The following is a 22,110-nucleotide window of genomic DNA, read 5'->3' on the forward strand; positions in this document are numbered from 1 at the left end:
TCTGTTATTAAGTACGTGTCCATACACACGCGCCCATGTAAATCTTGTATAAACTATTATTATTGTCACGAATGTTTATCGTATTGACTGAGAAACAATGTTTACCACTTAAACTTGTAGATTATTTTCTGAATTAGCGCGCATATAAATATCGATCGTTTTAATGTACATAGACAAATGCCGTTGGCTATTTTTCGACGCTTAATCATTTAAATAAATCGATTCTATTTACAACATGAAAATTATGTCTCGTTATTGGATGAAAAGTAATATAACTATATCTCTCCTTGCTGTAGGCATGTACATGTTGAAGTAAATTTACAATCAAAAACAAAGACACTTTAACAATAGCCGACGAGCTTATTTCACAACCATAACACGAGGTACTTGTTGATATCGCGCGACATCGCGTGAGAAAAAGACAAACGAGTTGGTCTCTGCTGTACGGCTCTACACATCGAGTTTTTATTTTCAAGTATTATAACCTACTGAAATTATAGTTAGTTTAAGATAATAATTCGATAGAATGAAAAAAAGACTTTGAAGTAGCAAGCACATATCGTTGTGGTCGCCGTTCTATACTGCTCGTGTTTACACCTTTCTCGAATATTTACGACGCGCACTGGACCACCGGTGACGGACGTCTGCTCGCTCACATACACACAAACACATATCAATATATACGCTACACGCATAAAACCGAGTATGAACGTACTTTTGCGTACAGAAACTTAATCATTTCTAACATTTTATGAATATTTAGTTCACATGGTGTTTCATTATGAATCAGGTTTTGCATACTACCAATTACTACGTCCCATTTTTTAGTGATTTGGTTCGTATGAACAAACCTCACGTAATGATACGTGATCTTACATCGATCAAACGTGTGCTAGTAAAAAATTTTGATGAATTCGCTGACGGATTGAATATTTCCCTACAACAGAGAGACGTGATCCGTAGTAACGATATGTTCTTAACCCCGATGAGTAAACCATTACTAATTTAATATATGACAAAAAATGGTTTTTATATTTTTTTAAAATTACTAAAAGCTCTCATGATTGTTGTACTCTTTTTCTGAGAACTTTTATCTACTCACGGTCTTATTTTAATGCTTCCAATTTAATTTTTCGAAAATTTTGACTTTTCAAGAATCATCTGCCTAAAGGAAGAGAGGCCTGCTATTTCATATTTTTGTTTTGTTTTTTATATTATTATAGAATTTAGCCAATGCGTTCGAGGAAAATCTCGTCAGCTCACCACTCAGTGCTCATGTAGTATCGATGGTTACTTGTGGAGCTGAAGATTCGACTCACGAGGAACTGCGTCAAGCCCTACAGCTATACCTGAGGATCAAAATGTATTACAGGAAGGTTATAAGGCATTTATAGAATATAGTAAGTATCAGAAATGAAATTAAAATTTGTACCTGCATTTGACACATACATTACAATTTATTATTTTTAAGATGAAATGTAAAAAAAGTCCGTAACTACTGTAAAAATTATAATTCATGTTCAAAATATTTGAAAATTGAGGATTTAATTAATACTGTGAAAGGTGTTTGTAAAATTAATGAAAGTTTTTTTTTCCATAACATCGTCGATCAGATTAGAGCAATTTGTCAAAACAGCGAAAAAGACACGGAAAGAATTCATGTGTATGAAACTGCAAGTATTCAAGCTACTTCTTAAACTCCAAGAGTTGGATCGTGACTTGATTATATACGCACTGTTTTTTGAAAGAAATTTTACAAAAATGAAAATGAAAATTTCAGGTGACTTATGAAATCTATACAAATTATGCTACTTGATGAATTATGAAGTACCTAAATTAAAACATATTTTAGATCATTAATTGAAACATTATTTTCAATGCAACTACTGTTATAACTGAAGTACTAATTTTTACAGAATTTTCCACAAGTCACGCTCAAAATAGCGAATAAAATTTATGTCAATAATTTGCAGGAAAAATTAACAAGTGGTGCGAAGAGAAGACTGACGGCAAGATAAAAAATCTTGTTGCTGCCGGTACGTATATTAACGTTTTGAATTTTCAAATATCATTTTCAAGTCACTCAAAAAAGTTTCTTTATTGCAGCTGATTTTTCCGGGAATACCGATATCGTACTTTTGAGTGCGACATATTTGAAAGCCCAATAGAAAACTCTTTTCAAAGAGAAAGGCACAGAAGATAGAAGATTTTACTTGAATAAAAATGATAAAGTAGTCCAAAAGGCTTTTATCGCTGTCGATGAGTTTGGTACGGAGGCCGGTGCTGCTTCTTGTAAGTACATCAATTTTACACGATTTGAAATTTTTTTAAACAAAACTGACGTAATGAGGATTTTAATCTGGTTTCAGACGTAGTAATGAGTTGGAGAAAACTGACACCAATTCTCAAAGTTGACAGACCATTTATTTATCAAATAGTCGATATGAAGCGTAGATTTGTATTATTTTCTGGACATGTTGTAAATCCATTGAAAGTATGATGATAATACATGTTTTTTTATCAATTACTGTACCATTGTAGATTTTAAGTGAAACAATATACGCTTTATTGAAATATGCAGTTTTGAAATCAATAAAAAAAAATTGAATTATCATGATATACACCTTGCTGTAAGCCAGTTTTTTCTTCCTTATCAGTGTATATGTCTTTATTTGTGTTATTATAATATATACATTTCATAAGATATTATAGAAATAATAAATTTCATAAAAAAATATATAATTGAGCAGTGAGCGGCATGCTCTAACGCGTCGGCGCTTGCTGATATAAAAAATTTACAGAATTACATGAGAAGTTGAGAAAAGTTATTGAGAAGCGCGCCTCACGCTCCCTCTAGCAATAAGTATTATGACAATTCTTTTTCTATTTACATGGGTAGATCCAAAAAAGAGATTTTGGAGATCCATACAAGCTAAATTACTGTTATTGTTTCTATATATTAAATTATTATGAATCGATGTTATTATTAGGTTTCGAATTCAAGTAATTTGTTACAATTTTTTGATATCGTTTATAATTGTTTGTTATCTACATAGTTATGACAACGAAACTAGCGAGCAATCACGAGCTTTCGCCGGTGCTAGTATGGATGCCAAGCAAATATTATATAAATCCTCGTTCTTTAGGTTTTTAATGATCATTTCACAGCAGTTGACCGGTAGCTGGTAGCGTTGCAGTTCATAGAACGCATCCAGTGCCCAAGGCCAAAAAAATTCTCTGGACAGTTTTTCGCACAGATGCCGAGCACAAACCTCCCTGTGGCCTTCGGGAAGATCCGACAATTTGTTCGAGCGCGCTAACTCGACATAGTTCTCATGTTTTAGTTGTTTTGCCGCCTCTTTCGGGCTCAATCGGATAAGGTCGTGAAGCGACAGACTAGGAATCACCATTATCTCTTTCGATTTGCTCACAAATTCTTCGTCGTCGTAACAATATTCGTCAAGGTCCACTGACTTTTCAAACAATCCGTACTCGGCGAACGAACTCATGATATCCAGGGCTTCGCTACGATTAAATTCATATCCTCTTTCCTCGAGACGCTCTACTACGTCAACAATTTTAGACGCTAATGCTAATCTGAACCCAAGCCGTTCACGTTCGTCCATCTCACTTATCGATCCGAATCTCTCGACGAAAAAGCTCTTGCTGGGAAAAACGAAGCTGGACAGATCGGCGCCTTGATCCAGAAGTACATCGACCACGTTCAGGTACAGATTCGCTACGGCCCATTGTAAAGGCGTTCGGCCGTTCTTGTCTTGGACATCGACCTGCACCGGCCGATCGACCTCTTTGCAGGCGTCGAAGAACAGCTTCAACAATTTATCGTCGTCGTAACGATGCTTGATGATGACATGCAACGGCGAGAATCCATTCTTGTCTGCCAAGTTGGGGTCGGCGCCTAATTTCAGCAGATACCTGACCCCCTGACCGTTTCCTTTGGCCAGGGCCCGGTGTAGCGGCGTCCGGCCCAACTTATTCCGGGCGTCGACCTCCACCGGCTTATTTTCTTCGTTGCTGATCTCGATCAACATCCTCACGCGGTCATCGTCATCGGCGTACTTGCAAACCGTGTGCAGAGGAGTCGAGCCCTCCGAATCGACTAAATTCGTAGCGGCGCCCTTTCTCAGAAGCAATTCTGCCACCTCCCTGAGCTCTTTTTTTACCAGTGCAAGGTGTAGTGGTGTTAAGTTGTACAAGCCCCGAGCATCGATCTGCACCTGTCGATTCCTTTCCTCGCTGATTTCAAACAACATCGTCGCCCAGCCGTTGTCGTCGTCGGCCATGCAAATCGTGTGCAGAGCTGTCGAACCATCGTTATCGGCCACATTCGGATCGACGTCTCTTCTCAGCAGTAATTCAAACAGCTTCTTGTGTCGGTGACTTATAGCATGGTGGAGCGGCGTTTTGCCTTCATTGTCGCGTGCGTCGACCTTCACCGGCCGCCTTTGCTCGTCGCTGATCTCGAAAAACGTCTGCAAAAAGTCAGCGTAGTCCATTTTTCCCGCGCTAATCATGTGCAACGGTGTCGATCCTTTCACGTTGGCTAAATTTATATCAGCTCCTCTTCTCAGCAGCCATTCGGCTATTTGTTCGTGGCCGCCATTCAAAGCCAAGTGCAATGGTGCGCAGCCGAATTTGTCCCGGGCGTCGATCTGGATCGGCTTATTCAATTTGTCACTCATCTCGAATAACATCTTCACCAAGTCAACATCGTCTTCTTCTCTCTGACATATAACATGCAGAGGAGTATGACCCTCTGCGTTGGCCAAGTTTGGATCGGCGTGTCTTTGCAACAGCAATTGGTTCATTTTTTTGCATCCATGGGATAGAGCCAAGTGTAGCGGCGTCGAGCCCTCCTCGTTCTTGGCGTCGACCTCCACCAGCTGATTTAATTCGTCGTTGATCTCGAAAAATCTCTTCAGCAAGCCATCGTCGCCATTTTTTCTCTTGCATATTGCGTGCAAAGGAGTAATTTTCTTATTATCAGCTAAGTTCAGGCGAGCGCCTCTTCTTAGCAAAATTTCTACCAATTTTATGTTGCCTTTGTCTATTGCCTCGTGTAACGGTGTCCGACCCTCATTGTCCTGAGCGTCGACCTGGACCATCTGATGTTTTTCATCGCAAATCTGAAATATCATCTTTGCCATGTTTTCGTTATTGATGTCTCTCTTGCAACTATAGTGCAAAGGAGTCGATCCTTGCTTGTCGACTATATTCGGACGAGCGCCTCTTCTTAGCAAAATTTCTACCAAGTTTATGTTGTCATTAGCTATTGCCTCGTGTAATGGTGTCCAACCCTCATAATCCCGAGCGTCGACCTTGACTATCTGATGTTTTTCATCGCAGATCTCAAATAACATCTCCGCCAAGTCATCCGTACATATGAAGTGCAGAGGGGTAACTCCTAATTCCTTGCTAGCCAAATTAGGGTCGGCACCCCTTCTCAGCAACAGTTCAACTGCATTTTTTTTTTTATTCTGCAGAACCAAGAGCGATGGTGTGTCAACCCGATAGTTGTAATCTTGGAGTGTGTTATTGCGTGCGATGATTGTTTCGCTATCAATCAGCGTAGCCAAAAGCAAGTGCAATGGTGTGAGACCGTATTTATTCTGAGCGTTGACCTGGACTGTGTTACCGAGTTCGTCGTTGATGGCGAAAAATTTCTCCAATAACTCACCCAAGTCAATGCAGCAGCATAGCTTGCAAATGGTATGCAATGGAGCATTTCCATATTTGTTGCGCAAATTTGGATTCGCGCCGTGTCTTAACAGCAATTCCATCAGTTTCTTGCTCCTGAACACCACAGCACAATCTAACGGTGAAAGGTCAACATGGTTCATGGCGTTGACCAACGTCAGATGTTTAATCTCGAAAAATGTCGGAAGGAAGGAAACATGGTGATCGTTCTCGACAAGCATGTGCACAGGAGTTGTTCTGTCCGCACTGACTCGAAGCACATCGGCGCCTCTTCTCAGCAGCAATTCGGCTACCGTCTCATGGCCTCTGGATAGAGCCAGGTATAGCGGCGGATCAGGATATCTCGCGCCCATGTCTTGAGAAAAGCCGTTGGGATCTTGCCCGAGTTCAAGGAATTTTTCGACGATGGTGTCGAGGCCATACCAGCAAGCCACGTGAAGATGTGTTAATCCATCTTCGTCCATGTAATTTACGTCAAATTTGTCGTATATTTTAAAGAGATCAGAGACTAAGTAGTAACTGCGATTATTTCGAAACGCACGATGGACTAATGTGGTGCGACGCAACAGAGGCTTTCCGTCTTTATCCATTTCGGGCGCGTCTTTGTAGCCGCTGCGAGCCACAAAATCGATGAATCGTTCCCCTGGTGTCTCGCTGGCGTCTTCATCTTCGTCTTCATCTTCGTCTTCTTCTTCGTCTTCATTTGCGTCTTCATCTGCGTCTGTGGCGGATTCCATCAAAAGCCAATAAATCACTTCTTTCCGGAAGAAGTCTAGAAGATTTGGAAGTTGGCCTTTCCAATTTTTGATGACGGCATCGAGTTGATAAAGAAATTCACGTCGATCCTCTTGAATCTCCCACGTGACATTTTTCGACAAGTACCCGTACACTTCTAGATATTTTCTATTATTATAGCTTACACTGGATTCGTTGTTGGACATGTTTATAAGCACTCACGAACACCAAAAAAACACTAAAAATTACAAATTTCAATATTTTTTCACTAATTTAAAAACACGTGTAGATGAGACCTCTTTTATAGGTTGTGTATTCGTAAAACGATTAGAACGACGCAACATGTGGAGTTGAACTGCTTAGATGCTATTAGATATTGAAGCTTGATACCTTCCCAAGATGAAAGAGAAAGTTAGGCAGGAAGTCGACGCTGAGCATCGCTCACTAAATTCGGTGCATTGGACATGCGCAGCAAAAGTACCCTAGCCAAACCAGTGATAAATAATTTATTTTTTCTAATAAGCAATTCGTTTAAACGAAAATGGGAGATATTCTTTGAGATGACTAGATAACTTTGGTATGAGTACATTTCCTTATGCGATAGTTAAAGAAAAAAACAAAATACGGCTATTTTTTCGATTGCATATGAGTTTGCAATAAGCAAAGCTACAAGATAATGAAACTTATAAGACATGTAGCTTTTTTCAACGAAAAATAGGCCTATTTGATCAGTGCATTATTTATCGAGTTATTCCATCTATTGATTAAAAGCGTCTGGATTGCCATTAACAATAATAAGGCTTGTTTTATGAAAAAATAACATTATAAATTAAGAAATATCACAAGCAGTTATTTTGTATGTACATATTTTTTTCGTAAAACTCATCGGTCCGATTGTTATTATTAACATTATATTTCAATACCAATGATTTTTTTTCAATCATCCGTACGTATAAAGATACGCATATTAGCCTTGCTGCAATTTTTTACCGACGTGTATACAATTTTTCGTTATTCTCATAGTAATGCGGTTACACGAAATGCAAGAGTCATCGCGAGTTTTGGTTTCAACAAGCCGCCAAGCAAATATTCAACAAATCTTGGTTCATTAATCCATCGATGATGATATCACAGCTCACACTATCGGCAGGCGGTGGCGTATCAGCTCGGAGAAAGATTCCACGGCCCATGGCTGGAAAAATCTTCCCTACAGTTTCTCGCGCAGATGCCGAGTTCGTTCGTTCGATAATCGCGATTCACCTTTTCAATTAGCTGCGTTAAGCAATAACTTGGGTGTGGTTAAGGCCCTTTTAAAACGTGGAGCCGATATGCAAAGTATATCGACCTCTCGAAGTTCCGCAGGAAATATAATAATGATCGCGTAAAATGGTTAAACGAAATAATGAAAACTGTTATAATTTTAGATTGTTAAATTAAAAAAGGACATAAAACGAATGAATCAAGCTGTTTGACCTTGTTGAAATTTTTGGTCAATAAAGTTATTTTTAGTGAACCCACAATTCATCAGAGATTTATACTACTTGTTGGTAAGATTTAATAAAAATAGTTTGTAACATTCGTGCAATTAACGCAGTTTATATCTTGACAGGTTCCTCGGCACAACTTTGTTCGTTTCAGGAGTTTGCGAAAAATAAATTTAATGATGATGATGATGATGATGATGTGTTATTGAAAGGATTGCCTGCAACAACTGCAGAAAAATTTCAAAGAGAAAAATTTTCGAAGAGAAATTCGTTCTTAAATATGATGCTGAAATTTTAGTAGAAATTAAAAAAATTGAAGATAATAAATGGTGTGTCTCTTTTGGAAGTTTGCGCATCTATCCCCAAAATAGATATAATTTATTGAAAAATTCAGACTTCTGGACGATTATCAATTCAAAGTTTTTACGGATTTTGGATTAAAGTATATAATGCAATTGACACAGGGCAAACTTCCTGTTATGCTTTCGAAGAATTGGTCCAGTACTTGAGCTATGAAGATAAATTGCTTTTGTGTCAAGTGTTTACGAATAAAATTTGATCGTTCGGAATTCAATATGTTGCATCAAAATGTATTTAAAAATAATTTTCAGAAAGAAGGGCGAATTCACTCAGAATTCGATTGGAACTTGTGAGATTTACTACGCTTGATACAGATAAGAAGTACTTACATTGGTATTATTTAGTCACGGAGATAGACGTTTCATGCCAGCAACCTTTAGAATAAAACGGAAATTGCAAGCAATCGTATTCCTACAGAGAATCGCCATAACATTTTTCGTCATATTTCAGTTCGTTGCATGCCGTGCGCACAATTTAGGTTGTAATAACTTATTGGCGGCCGATAATATTCTAACATTAACTTGAAATGCACTCACATATCGTAATTGGAGAATAGATCGTTATACAGCGTGCGAGGATTGCTCCGACTTTACAGATTCCAAGTCAAACGCATTTGACGCCTGCATCTTTGATACCGATCCGACGATACAACTGCTGCGATCTGCTGTACACTACTGACAGACTCCAAGGAAAACTGATGTAACAACGAACGATGAGCCGTTGGTTGCATATGGAACGCTATTATTATCATGCATGTTGAACTCGATATAGTGAGATACGTGGATAGGGATTTTCGTTCGTAAAAAAGTGCCAACTCGAAAGGTACTAGAAACAAAAGGAACGCCGAGAAATTCAAAAGACCAATTCGCAGAAATTTATGGTCAACGTTTGTGTGTTTGTCCTGTCCTATATGCGTTGGGAGACTTGACCGAATACTGACAGGGTTTTATTCTTCTTCGTCAAGTCGTCCCATCGTGTATCGCGATTATCCTCGAGATTTACTGACCTACCTACTGTTACAGGTGAGTAAATCTGAGAATTTTTTATTGTTCATAACAAAAGAAGAAGACTGTATTCGATTTGTCGTTGTGAATTCGAATATTCAACTGCAACGATGCCAAGAAAATCCACGATCCGTCGAGACGATATACTTTTATATTGCTATACAAAACGTTGGTTTTTTTTTCATGAAATAAACGAGATTCGAAGCGAAAGCCGCAAAACTGAGAAAACGTTGCCCGGCCGCGTGCATCGCGTGCAAACGCGAATGCAGGCGCGCCGCACACAACCTCGCAAATCTCATTCACGGCGTTATTTAATATTTATCCATAATAAATAAAAGGACGTTTTTACAAATGCGTCGCTAAGAGGACTCCGCATTCTAATATACCTGTAAATACGATATCCGCACCGACGCATACATAATAAGGCGAAAGAAAGAGACGGTTTAATATACCTATGTATAGTTTGCTGCAAAGAGCAAAGAAACTGCGTCGTCGTCGTCGCGTCGCTTATACATTTGTGTAATTGTGTGTGTGTGTGTGTGTGTGTGTGCGTGCATCGCATGCAGTGCTGCTGCCTTTGCACTCTACTACTACAATATACCTATATATGTACTAGGCTGCGCGAGGCACGGCGCGCACTGTGCTGTGCCGTACTCCGTAGTCCGTAGTGCAAATATTATAGGATAGATATCGCGCGTTATAACCCTAGAGCCTCCTGCGTGTGCAGTGCGAAGTTGCGCTGCGACGAGAGAAGAAACTGACTTTTTTGTCGCGCATCCCACTCTCCCGCGCGCGTACACCAACGTTAATATCCATCTCTCATCCACTCTCGACGTCGACGTCGCGTCGTCGGTCGTTGGTCGTCGTCGTCGTTCGCGTTCGCGTTCGCGGGATTAGACAGTGTGCGTGTGTGTGTGTAAACAATCGAGAAAACACATATACGTATTTGTTGCATCAAAAAAGTCAATGCGTGTTCATCGGAGCAGCAGTAGCAGTGCTCTCGTGTTGTTACAGTGCGCACACGCGAGGAGGACCACTCAACGTCGTCGCGGTCGTACTCGTCTCGTTGCTGCATTTCCTCGACTCGAGCATATGAAGTTTGGTTTATGAATCTTATCAGAAGACAAACGCGTGTCAACAGTAGCAGCTTGAACGACAACAACGTCGTCATCGAGGACACTCGTGGTGCGTCGTCGCTCGCGCCGAGCGTGAGAAAGAGACACACACACTCTGACACAGGTGGTGGCTCTATGCGAAAGAGCATTTTGTTCTCTCTCTCTCTCTCTCTCTCTGCTGTATATAAAACCAGTAACAGGAGAAAGAGAGGAGTATAGAGAATAGGCTCTCTCTCTCTCGTCGCGCGATATATCGTAACATAGAGCGCGTATAGAGGAGAACACACACACATACATAAACGCGTTATATATTATAGCCGCGTGCCTTCGTCGCTCTCGCGCTGCCGTTTTTCAATAAATGTATAACTACACGCTATACACCACGTTGCAAAAGTGATAAGCGCGTGAGGTGGTAAAGGATCGAAGATAGAAAAAAAAAAAAAGAACACGGTGATTTTCGGAGCAAAAAAAGCAAGTGTGTGCATGTGGTAGAATTTACCCTCTCGACTACGCATGTACAATAAACGTTTTTATTATATATCGTAACGTATATGATACATCGCCACCGCGTGTGTATGTGAGAGTGCGTCATCGTCTTTCGCCGTCGTCGTCGTCGTCGTCGTCGTCGTCGTCGTCGGTCGTATATAGTTGTCGTCGTTGGATTCTACAGCAGCAGCAGCAGCAGCACTGGGCAGCACGCGGAGATATCTGCAGAGTTACGGCACACGGCACGGAGAGACAGTGTCGTGCGTCAGTGTGTGCGTCGTGTCGTGCGTGTGTAGTGCGTGCGTGCGCGTGCAGAAATTTAGGAATCCGTTTTTTTTTCCTTTTTTTTTTATTACAATTATCACCCAGTCACGGCGCGCGTAGTAGCAGTTACATACGAATTATATCGTCTTAAGCAATGGCCAAGGACAACAATAGCCTCGAGGGTCCGTCGTCGTCGTCGTCGTCGTCGAGTAGACGATCGTCGACCAGCAATAGGAATGCACCCTACGATCCTAATAACGTGAGTACCCTCGTATTAGTGCAAATTCTATGACGAGAGAGAAGACTATGAGTATACTCGTTATTTACTCTCGCGTCTCTCTCGCTCTTCGTGTGGGTCTTTTTAATTATAATCTGCTGTTGCACTTTGCGTTAGCCACAGTAGGATAGCCTTTTTGCTGTTCGCTATCTCGCTATCTTTCTCTCTCTTTCATTCTCCTGAGCTCCCTTTGCCCCATGATGTTTCCCGCGCGCGTTATTCTCGCTTGCTTTCTCTGTCGCTCGTTCGGCCTTCCGTGTGCCTCATTCTCTCTCCACGCTTTTATAACCTCTCAATTTATGCTACTTTTTGCCTCATCCTCATGAAGCGCGTGCACACGCCACTTCCATATATATATCTGCGACCTGTGATGATGAGCATGTGTGCGTGTGCGCTACTGCATACGATTTGCATTCGCGTAAACTCCGACCTCGTGATACGCTATAAAAATGCATTTCTCTCGGCTCGGCTTTCACTTTTATATGTATAACATACGCTGCTGCTCTCGATATATAACATAGGCGCTTGTGGCGTTAGACAAAGCCCCGCCGAGCGAGCGATAGATACAGCACGCATTTTTCATGCCACCGCATTGACTCTATGGGGCATGGCATTTGTAGGATTGCGAAATGTTTCGCAGCGTGCAGGAATCGACGCAGTTATACACACGCACGTGTATATCTGTGTACGCCTGTGTGCGTTCTCGACTCATATACAGAAAAATATGCTTAGACTTGGTTCATGATGTTGATGTTGACTTCTTATGACTTATGAAAATGACACAAATGTCATTAGCTTTATTCAGCACCGCTGCTAATTATCTTTGCCCCATATTCACTTATAAATACCTTTAGAATACCATGTACTGTACTAGCCCAGAATGCTTGAGGCTAATTTAAAATTATACAATTCAAATAAAGAGAAAGCTTTCAAAGATGGCTAACACGATGCATTATTATTTCAGTCGTTTGTCAGAAAAGTAGCCACAAAAGTCTCAGATCTAATGCCACAAAATTCATGGATCAGTAAGTGGTTCAATAATTCACATGATGAAGAAGAGCTACAAGCCAGTGAAGACAATGATCAATATCAAGATAAACTATCACAACCACCACCGTCGAAGCGACCATGTATACGCATGGATGTCACACATCCACCAGGAACTTTTTCTATAAAACGTACAAACAGGAATCTAGCTAAAGCAGAAAAAGAATCCAAAGAACAACAGTCAAATCACAATGACACTGTAATTATCTTTCAATATAACCATAACATTTTGTTTGATAATCGTAAAACTTTTTATTAAATTCAAATTTTATTATTTTTTAGGCTCAAGACTTTCTAGAGCCTTCAACAGCTGGACAAAGATTACATAACTTTGTATCTTCAACCCCTGCATTTCCAATTTCTAAAACCCACAAAATTCCTGATACGCGACCAACGCTAAACATACTAATGTCAGAAAGAAGCAATGGTACAGCTAATGGTACTGACAATAATTCAGAGTCAGGAGAAAGCACAAGTGGTTGTAGCTCCTTAATTCCTCAAAATAAAGAAGCACCATCCAATATAAGCCATTTTAGTTCTTCTTTTGGAAGCAAAAGGAGATACATTGATGAAAAACTTAGTTTTAGTAAGTTAAGAAATATTTATGGTTTATTATTGATGAATCATTCAAATTATATACTAAACAAAATTAAATTATTTCAGCAAATCACTTGCAATCTTCAAGATCACTCTTTTTAGATTCTTCTACTAGGGAAACTTTGAGTAGCAGGCAGCCAAGCTTCAATGCAGGTTTGGCAACCAGCAATGCTTTGGAAAGGTCTTCATCATTAACATCGCCCTTCTACATGGGTAACACAATGTTTGGAGGAGCTAATGCTGCAAATCTTTACAGAAGAAGTAATAGTACTTTATCTGACTCTTTAGTAAGTTATTATTCTTTTGATTCTATGATTAATGCAAATTAACAAATATTATTAATATTAATTTATTACAGAATCTACAAGCTCCAAAACGTACAAGTGTTCAAGTAAAACCATCTGAAAACAAATCTGAAATGGACTCATCAGTTATGAGTCACACTGCAAGAAAAATTTTAGAAACTCTAGAACAATTTTCTTCACCATTGACTGATGCAAAAAAAATGCCTGTGCGAAATATTATGTCACCGTCAGTTAGTCGTAAGCGTGCGAGAGAAGAAGAAACATCAACACCAAAAATTGGACTGAGACACCTCACTCGTGAACTGAATGTTCCAACTGTACCAGATATTCTTAGATTAAGAAGAAAGCAAAGGCTTCAAAACACCACAGCTAATGCCAGAAAAATCATGAATGCCAGAAGTAACAGTGGACTCTTACCTGCTACCCAAGAATATCATTTAAGGTAAGACAATTAAATAACTATTAAAAAGTATTTTTAAAAATTCAGGAAACATTAAATAAAAAACTATTTCTTTTAAAGGATTGATGAAGAAGTGGAAGAAGAAAAAGAAATGCCGCAGCGTAACTTACTTAAAGCCAAGAAGAAATCTAAGCTTGATGAAGAAGAAACTGTAGAAGCTGTAAATCTTCCTTCAGTAGCATTACCCATTACAAATCTTCCTCGTTTTGACTTTGCATTACCCCAGAGCACAAAGCCAAGTACACCTTCAGCTCCAGCAAAATCATTGGAGCCAGTAACTATTGCCAAGCCGTCAACGCCACAAAATCGGCTTCAAAATAAGGATGACTCCTTCCAATTTGCTTCACCTATTAAATTTAATGAAAACGCAAAAAATCTTGAAACCATCAATGATTTTACGTTTAGTAAACCAATTACGCCAAGTAAAATGACTTCGGGTAATGTGTCGATGAACGAGTCTCATGAATTATCACGCACATTGAGCGTTGAATCCAATGACACGATGAACCGCACTTCATCATTTCCCAATTTCATGTGGACTGCACCGACATCTACTACGATCAAAATGAAAGAAAAAGACAGCAAATTTGAGGAAAAGAAATCCAGTCCAATGCCAAAAGTAGCAAGTGAATTGAAAAAAGGCGCTAGTGTAATGGATTATTTTGCTCAAAAACCAGTTGTAGTTGAGGAAGATACAGACAGATGGGAATGTAATGAATGCCTGATTAAAAATAGTGGAAAATCAACGAATTGCACCTCATGCAAGAGTCCTAGACACAGACAAGATAGTTCAGACGATATTGAAATTATTGACGGTAGTGATGATGATGGTAAATATGTCGTTATTATGTCGTTATTATGTTTTATATCAATAATAAATTTTATTTTCTAATTAACTTATTTCTTCAGATATTCAAGAAATACCAATGAAGAAGAAAAAATCGAGCGAAGTTTCCAAACCAACTTATAAATCTCGACCCAGTATTAATCAAATTAATTCCAAACTACCGCCGATGAAAGATACTTTCATGGCAAAAGACAAGCAACAACCATTTTCAAACTCATTGTCATCAGTCACACCAAATAAAGTTGGGATGCCAGTTTCGAATTCTCCACTGTTCAATGCCTTAAAATCGCAAAAACCTACATGGGAATGTCCTTGTTGTATGGTTCGCAATCCAGAGTCAGCTTCTACTTGCCCATGTTGCAATACTGCAAAACCAGGTAGTTTCCTTGTGAGCCCCAGCCGTACCAAGACTACGACCGAAACTGTGTCTAATAATGTAACAAACAAAGGTTCCGGTTTTGGAGATATGTTTAAAAAACCAGAAGGAACGTGGACTTGTGATACATGCATGGTTCCAAACAAAGCAAATGACGTCACATGTGCAGCCTGTCAAACGCCTAAACCAGGCGCGGCTCCAGCGTCCAACACTACATCTATGCCAACAATTAAGAGTAGTTTTGGGGATCAATTTAAAAAACCAGAAGGCACTTGGACATGTGATACATGCATGGTTCCAAATAAACCTGATGTTAGCAAGTGCATTTCTTGTGAAACACCTAAACCAGGAAGTTCGACTTCTAAATCGAATTTGCAATTCAAGTGCGACATGCCAGCCAATGCCGGCAGTTTCAAGTTTGGTGTTGACAAAGCTGATGCTTCTCCTGGCAAAGCCTCATCAACATTGCCCAAAACGAATGGTTTTAGTTTTGGCAATACTTCGAACACACCCGCACCAGCAACTGGATTCAGTTTTGGTATACCTAGCACAAAGAAAGATGAAACCCCTGCCACGGTACAGTTTGGAATCAAACCAGCAAATGACAAAGAAGCTGAAAAATCTAATACCACAGGTGGTTTTTCATTTGGAGCTCAAAAATCAGATGCTCTTAAACCAGCTGAGTCTGGATTTGTATTTGGCGCTACATCCTCAACTGAGAAAAAAGAAGAGAAAACCGATTCTACGACTATGGTAAAACCAGCGTCCACTGGATTTTCATTTGGAACGTCGACTCCAGCAGCAGTCCCTGCTGTTTCACTTAGCAATGATACAAGTGCAAACAAAGAAACACCATCTTCGACACAATCTACAACTTTACCAACAGCCAACTTTATGTTCAACCCGTCTAAGAGTACTACTTTGACAGTCACACCCAAAGAAAATGAAACAACCAAAAGTACTGAAGCCAAGGAAGAGCCAGCCAAACCAGTTCTCAATTTTGGTGGACCCACGACAACGGATTCTCCAAAACCGGCAATGCCACAATTTAGTTTTGGTTCCAACGCAAAGAATGAAAATAACACTTCGACAGCTTCCTTCAATTTTTCAGCTCAGCCGAAACCCAGTGAAACAGGTTTTGGTGGAATCAAACCGTTCTCGTTCGGTCAGTCGGCCGAAAAGGCAACACCACAAAATGAAACTAAGACACCAACGTTGACTTTTGGCAATGCTGGTGCAACTGCAGCAACACCCAATTTTAGTGCTTCGACAAGTAAAGAAAGTTTACCGTCTCTGTTCGGCAACGCAACGCCAGCTGCCTCTTCAACAGAAAACAAACAACCGATGTTCGGTTCAACGGAAAACAAAACGATACCCAGTTTTGGCAGTACTCCGAGCCAACAGGAAAGCAAACTTCCAGCTTTTGGTTCTACTAGCGATAAACCGGCAAGCGGAGGATTTGCGGCAACTTTCAACGCTCAGCCGTCAACGACTCCGAGCTTGTTTGGCAATGCGAATCCACTGAACACAACTGTTTCAGCCGCACCAAGTTTTGGTGCGACTAACACTAGTACTACCACTGGAATGTTTGGTGGCCCTGCCAAGCCAGCCGACACATCAGCTCCCACGCCAGGTAATTTATTGTTTTTTATAATTCGAAATGCCGGAAAGATTTTATTTGATTCAAAATTCATTGAATTTGTTATTTTCGTTTATTATAGGATTGTTTACATTCGGACAATCTTCAGCACAGGCACCATCGGCGTCGTTTAATTTTTCGGCTGGTTCGAATACCAAGCCAAGTGCACCAAGTACCGAATCAAAGAATCTTTTTACATTTGGCGCTTCGAGCAACATACCAGTTGGAAATGGCTTTGGTTCAACTACTACCCCAGCAAATAGCTTTGGTACCCCGGCAGCTACACCATCATTCTCATTCAACGCGCCAGCTAAAACCGACGGATTTGGTCAAACTCCTGCCCAAAATTCTCTGTTCAGCGGGGCAGCAGCTACAAATTCTTTCTCTAGCCCGGCTCCAGCAAGCACTGGCTTTAATTTTGGTGGCGCCAGCGCACCAGCAGCAAACAGCGGTTTCAACTTCGGTGGTGTACGTTTATCTTTATTAATTTCTCAATTTTCTAGAGTTGTTCACAGAGTTTTAAAAATAGTAACTAAAAAAAATTTTTTACAGAGCTCAGCACCTTCTTCAGGTGGTTTTAACTTCAATGCTCCAGGCAGCACTGGAGGACCTATTGCGTTTGACCCTAACGCCCAGCCGACGTTCAATTTTACTGCGGGTAGTGGTGGTGCTCCTCCGGCATTCAAGTAAGTTAAACTCATTAGATACACGATTTCATTGAAATTTTCGTTCATCGTTCTAATTTGTAAATTTGATTTTATCAGTGCTCAACCTGCAAGAAAAATCAAGAAAGCAGTGCGGCGAATTTCTCGACAGTAAGGCCAATGGATTGTTACCGTCAGATTTTATCGAATGTACTGTTAAGAACGTGATACGTCAACGAAGGGGTTGAATTAGCTTTAGCCATTTTAACGGAGTGCGAGCATCAATTCGATCTACCAACCAAAAGAAATTGTTGTACCAAGAGAGAAAGGCATGTAGTGCGGTGAAGACAATTTCTTATCTATTGGTTTTATTTCTTCATAAATGAACGTAACTTTTCTTCTTCATTTTGTACAAAGTGATTCGTTTCGTGTGCGTTTTTTGTACTAGTGTTTTAGCGCGTCGTAACGTTGCATCGTGCGAATTTTGTAAAGAAAAAAATTAACGATAAATCATGCAATTCATTCAGTGATTCTGCGTTAAAGTCGTGTTGAAGATAACTAATGATTAACTTCAAAAATTATCAACGATAAATACTCTAAAGAGGCTGGACCCGGATCGAGAGTGAAATACAAAATCGCGAAACGAATTAATGATAACGATTGAAGTTCAAGAGAACGTTCCTGGTATCATCATCAACGTTAGTTACTTTTTCAATGTCTTCGTCAGACGGTCTATTTCATTTTTTCTCTGTGTTGACACAATGCTTAACGCTATTGAATACTAATCTGTGATCGCAGTTATTGTAACTGCGTTTGAATGTTGTCCTTTAATTATTTCTCAATGGATCACTTTGCGATGTAATTCGAAGAAAAAATACACTCGCGAAAAAAGATTCGCTGGTTTTATTAACGAAGGTTCTTTAAATTAAAGAATCTATAATCAACGATATGCGTTGTTCTAATAAAAATAAAAAAGATTTAAATTGGCATCTCGACGATGCCACTATCAAATTATTGAACGAGTCTTTTTTCTCGAAAACTGCCTATACATTTACGCGTATAATCAACTCCGATTCATTTTGGAAGTAACAGACATGAAAATAAGAAAATAAACAAAAAAGACGAAAAGTTACATGTAAAACACTATTACAATTATATATTTTTTAGATAGGTCAACTCTTTAAAGCGTGCACTGGTCAGTCCTACGAGCGTCACTAAAATATCGTAGCACTCTCCAAGTGACGAAAACTGTAATATAGATTTATTATTATTAAGTGAAAAAAAATCATGAGCTAGGTACACGTGAGAAAATGGCATTCGGACGAGTACAAAAAAAAACGGTCGAGCCACGATGATGATGGCCAACGTAGTGATTAGCCACGCAATTGAAATTGTATATTTTTTTTATACGGAACAAAATAAGAAAATTTGTACGGGTGGAAACTGTACTGAAAGTTTTCGCTTATTGCACATACATACATATATAAAAGTTAATTATACTCGAGAAGAATAGATACGTTAAATAAGCTGAATGCCATTTTTGTTTCAATTTTATTATGTATATGTTAGAAAGAACATATATGTAAAAACTATAAATTATATAAATATATGTATAACTTTAAATAACATTACGGACGCATATGTTTTTGAAAAAAAGATGAAGTGCGTACATAGATACACATAGTTAGCCTCTGAGTGTTTTGCTGTCAATGGGGAAATTATTACATACAATAATAATGGAGGGAGATTGAGCGTTTATTACGAATATTATAGTTTTTAGGCAAATTTATCAACATTACGTAGGGTACATAATATATTTCTTTTTTGTTTAAGTGTATCGGACTTCCGAAAATAAAGCTCGCCGTACGATTTTATTTTTGTCTTTGTACACATGCACACTGTGAAAAGAAGTGTCCAGTGATCGAAGCGCACATTGTAATTGTTTATCTACTGCATGAAGATGATAATGATTTTCGGAAGTCCTGCCTAGAACTATTTTGATTTTGTGATAAGAGCCATCGTGCAAAAACAAGCAGAAGGTTGCGCGTGGTGCAATGAATCATTTTTGAATTTAAAATCGAGCTTATTAAAATATTTATGCAATCGAGTTGTTTTTATTCGTAATTTCGAGCGATGTAAAATATTTTCTAACGTTTCCTCATCAAAAAAAGTTTTTGTCTCTTCACATCGTCTTCCACTGTAACGATGAATCTTAACCGTTATTGATTCAGTGCGTAGACGTGTTTGCTCGAAATTTCGAAGAATATGAAAGCAACGTGCAACCTTGTGCTGCAAGTGTTATGTTTTTTTAATTCTCGTCAATAAATCTTGGAGGCGACAATTCAAAAAGCAAAAAGAAAATAACAATAGTAATAATTATAGAGGACACGCGAATGGAAAAAAAACGTTTGAGACGACGATTCGTTGTTGCTTCTTATCCTGTAAAATAAACTATTTGTACAGATCCGGAGAACGTCTAAAGGTTTTTGCAACTGACGGTCTGAAAGACTTTTGATCTTCATGTAGATTGGATAAAAATTATATATTTAATATTAAATAAAATTGTTTCAATTTCATGAATACGCATACATACCATTCATCAATGAGAGACTGTAATGATCATCATCACATGAGATGATATGCGTGCTATTGAATTGACTCGCAGCAGCGTTATTTTTTTCATGTGCGATGATCGATTAGAATTATACTGATTGAATTGGAAAAAATGTTCAATCTGGATATTTATATCTTTTTCTACTGTTTGAACAGTAAATGGATGCAGTTGGCACTTCGATTATTAAAAATAAGAGTCTCATTTTACTATTTCAGTTTAAAATTGATTTCAATTGCAACAATTTATGATACCTTGACATTCGTGATGACAAATAAATAATGAACCAATGTTAATTTTTAATTTTTAATCACATTGGCATATTCTTCACGCCAATTTATTAAAAACTCTAGTGAAATGATGAATTTTATTCCAACTTTCGCTATTTTTATGATAGGAAATCATTCAAAATATTTGAACAAATATCAGACATGTCAAGGATTCAATAAATAGTCGATTGATATTTTATAAATTACGAATAAATTTGAAAAAAACATAATTAAAATTTCTTGCTATGCCACTGATAAGTAAATGTTAATGATAACTAGAAATTACCAATCGTGAACATTCTCTATAAGCTTCAGACGTATTTTCGATACTAAACGATCGACAACTAAAATCCAAAAGATGGATTAAAGTACTGCCAAGTTTAAAGTAAAAACTCTACATTATTAAATTTCAACTTCGCCTGACGACTTATCAATCAAGGACTTAAAAAACTCATGGCTTTTATTTAATGTTTAATTTTGACCATAAAATTATGCTTTGACATCACACGACTAATTCGTGCAATTTGTTTTATGATCTCATGATACTGACTTTATTTTATAGCTTTTAATTTAACGTTTCGAAAATTCAGTCAATTGTAAAAAACAATATCAATTAAGACAAAAAAGAAAAACTTTTTATTGTAAAGCCCGAAATTGTAAAAGTTGTTAGAATCCGAGGCCTTATTGAAACAATTATTATAGTCTGCAGTGCTCTTTTAACGAATATAAATGTTAGCTTATAATAATAATTTGAAAGAGAACGATTTAACTACAAATGACTGACTATTAAATAATGAAAATAATTCTTGAAATGAATTAAAAAATTCAAAGTAAAAATTTTTGATGCATCTAGAAATCGAGAGAATGTTCACCTTGCAAATAGAAATTTTATAATTCTAGCAGCGATATTATAACAGATTATCTCTGCGTGCGACAAAGAGTTTGATTTCCTCCGTAAAATAAGAATGAAAAAAGAAAATGAAAAAATTTTTATATTCGTTGAGGCTGATGTATCGCCCTTGGTTGGCGATAGCACAATCGTGAACTACGTATGTGAGAGTGCACTGTCAAGTATCGAACTTTCGTTGAGACCTTTTGTTTGAAAATTGTCATTACTGATTATAAAGTTTGTTGATTAACTATTTTGTTTACTTTTTAAAAATGATTATTTTGTTTCAAAGAAAAGATCTGCTATGAACGTTATATCTTGTATTAAAATGAATTCTTGAATTTGTCCTCCGTATGTTTTAATTTGATTGAAAGAGTGCAGAATTCGAAAATTAATACTCCATTGTTTTCATAGGATTACTTAACATTTTCCGAAACATGCAAAATGTTTTTTTATAAATTAATCAAGGAAAGTGCAGAGGTCTGAACCAAAGAATTTTTTAGTTCTCTGCAATGGATGAACTTACACCATTTTTTTAATAACGTTTTTAAATTCTCATTGTTCTTTTCCTGTTGCTTTTTCGATTGTTGACACAAGCAATTTCTTGTAATATAGTGTAAAAATGAACGTATTAAGGAGCATAGCGCTGAAATTCTTTGGATCATACCCTAAGAATATGCTAACATGTAATTTAATAATGTAAAAAAAACTATTCATTGTAATAAAACAATGGATAAAATGGCTGATTTTTCTGGTAAAATATTTGCTTTATTTTCAATGAATTTTACCTTCAAAAAATGTCTTTCCTCTCTCCTCCAAAACTAAATCCAAAAACATAAGTGAAAATAGAGTTCATTTTTTAATAATAAATGAATTTGGAAATGATGAAAACAGTAGTTATCGACAACAAAAGACAATTTTTATTACAAATCCGTGTCTAATTCGTGTTAAGTTCAAAGTCTAAAAGTCATATAGAAAAAATT

The 22,110-nt window shown here is 38.1% G+C and overlaps 2 protein-coding genes and 1 long non-coding RNA gene across 3 annotated transcripts; 2 read left to right on the top strand and 1 right to left on the bottom strand.

Annotated features, from left to right (window-relative positions):
• The first annotated feature begins 354 nt into the window (after positions 1-354).
• On the top strand, positions 355-2,454 carry LOC106657030. The gene is made up of 6 exons (XR_001339499.2): positions 355-703; positions 1,224-1,400; positions 1,614-1,780; positions 1,917-2,036; positions 2,107-2,292; positions 2,370-2,454. It is a non-coding gene; the product is annotated as an uncharacterized LOC106657030 (long non-coding RNA).
• Positions 2,455-3,056: 602 nt separating this feature from the next.
• Positions 3,057-6,659, bottom strand: LOC106656871 (ankyrin-3-like). The gene has a single exon (XM_014378027.2). The coding sequence runs from the start codon at positions 6,657-6,659 to the stop codon at positions 3,057-3,059; it is 3,603 nt and encodes a 1,200-aa protein (XP_014233513.2).
• A 3,341-nt stretch (positions 6,660-10,000) lies between these two features.
• Positions 10,001-21,887, top strand: LOC106657025 (nuclear pore complex protein Nup153). The gene is made up of 10 exons (XM_014378270.2): positions 10,001-11,425; positions 12,408-12,689; positions 12,773-13,076; positions 13,154-13,374; positions 13,446-13,834; positions 13,913-14,682; positions 14,762-16,708; positions 16,797-17,182; positions 17,267-17,400; positions 17,479-21,887. The coding sequence occupies exons 1-10, from the start codon at positions 11,321-11,323 to the stop codon at positions 17,531-17,533; spliced, it is 4,593 nt and encodes a 1,530-aa protein (XP_014233756.1). The 5' UTR covers positions 10,001-11,320; the 3' UTR covers positions 17,534-21,887.
• Positions 21,888-22,110: the final 223 nt, after the last annotated feature.

Source organism: Trichogramma pretiosum, unplaced genomic scaffold, assembly GCF_000599845.2.
Source record: "Trichogramma pretiosum strain Unisexual culture from Peru unplaced genomic scaffold, Tpre_2.0 scaffold7, whole genome shotgun sequence".
Classification (NCBI taxonomy): Eukaryota; Metazoa; Arthropoda; class Insecta; order Hymenoptera; family Trichogrammatidae; genus Trichogramma; species Trichogramma pretiosum.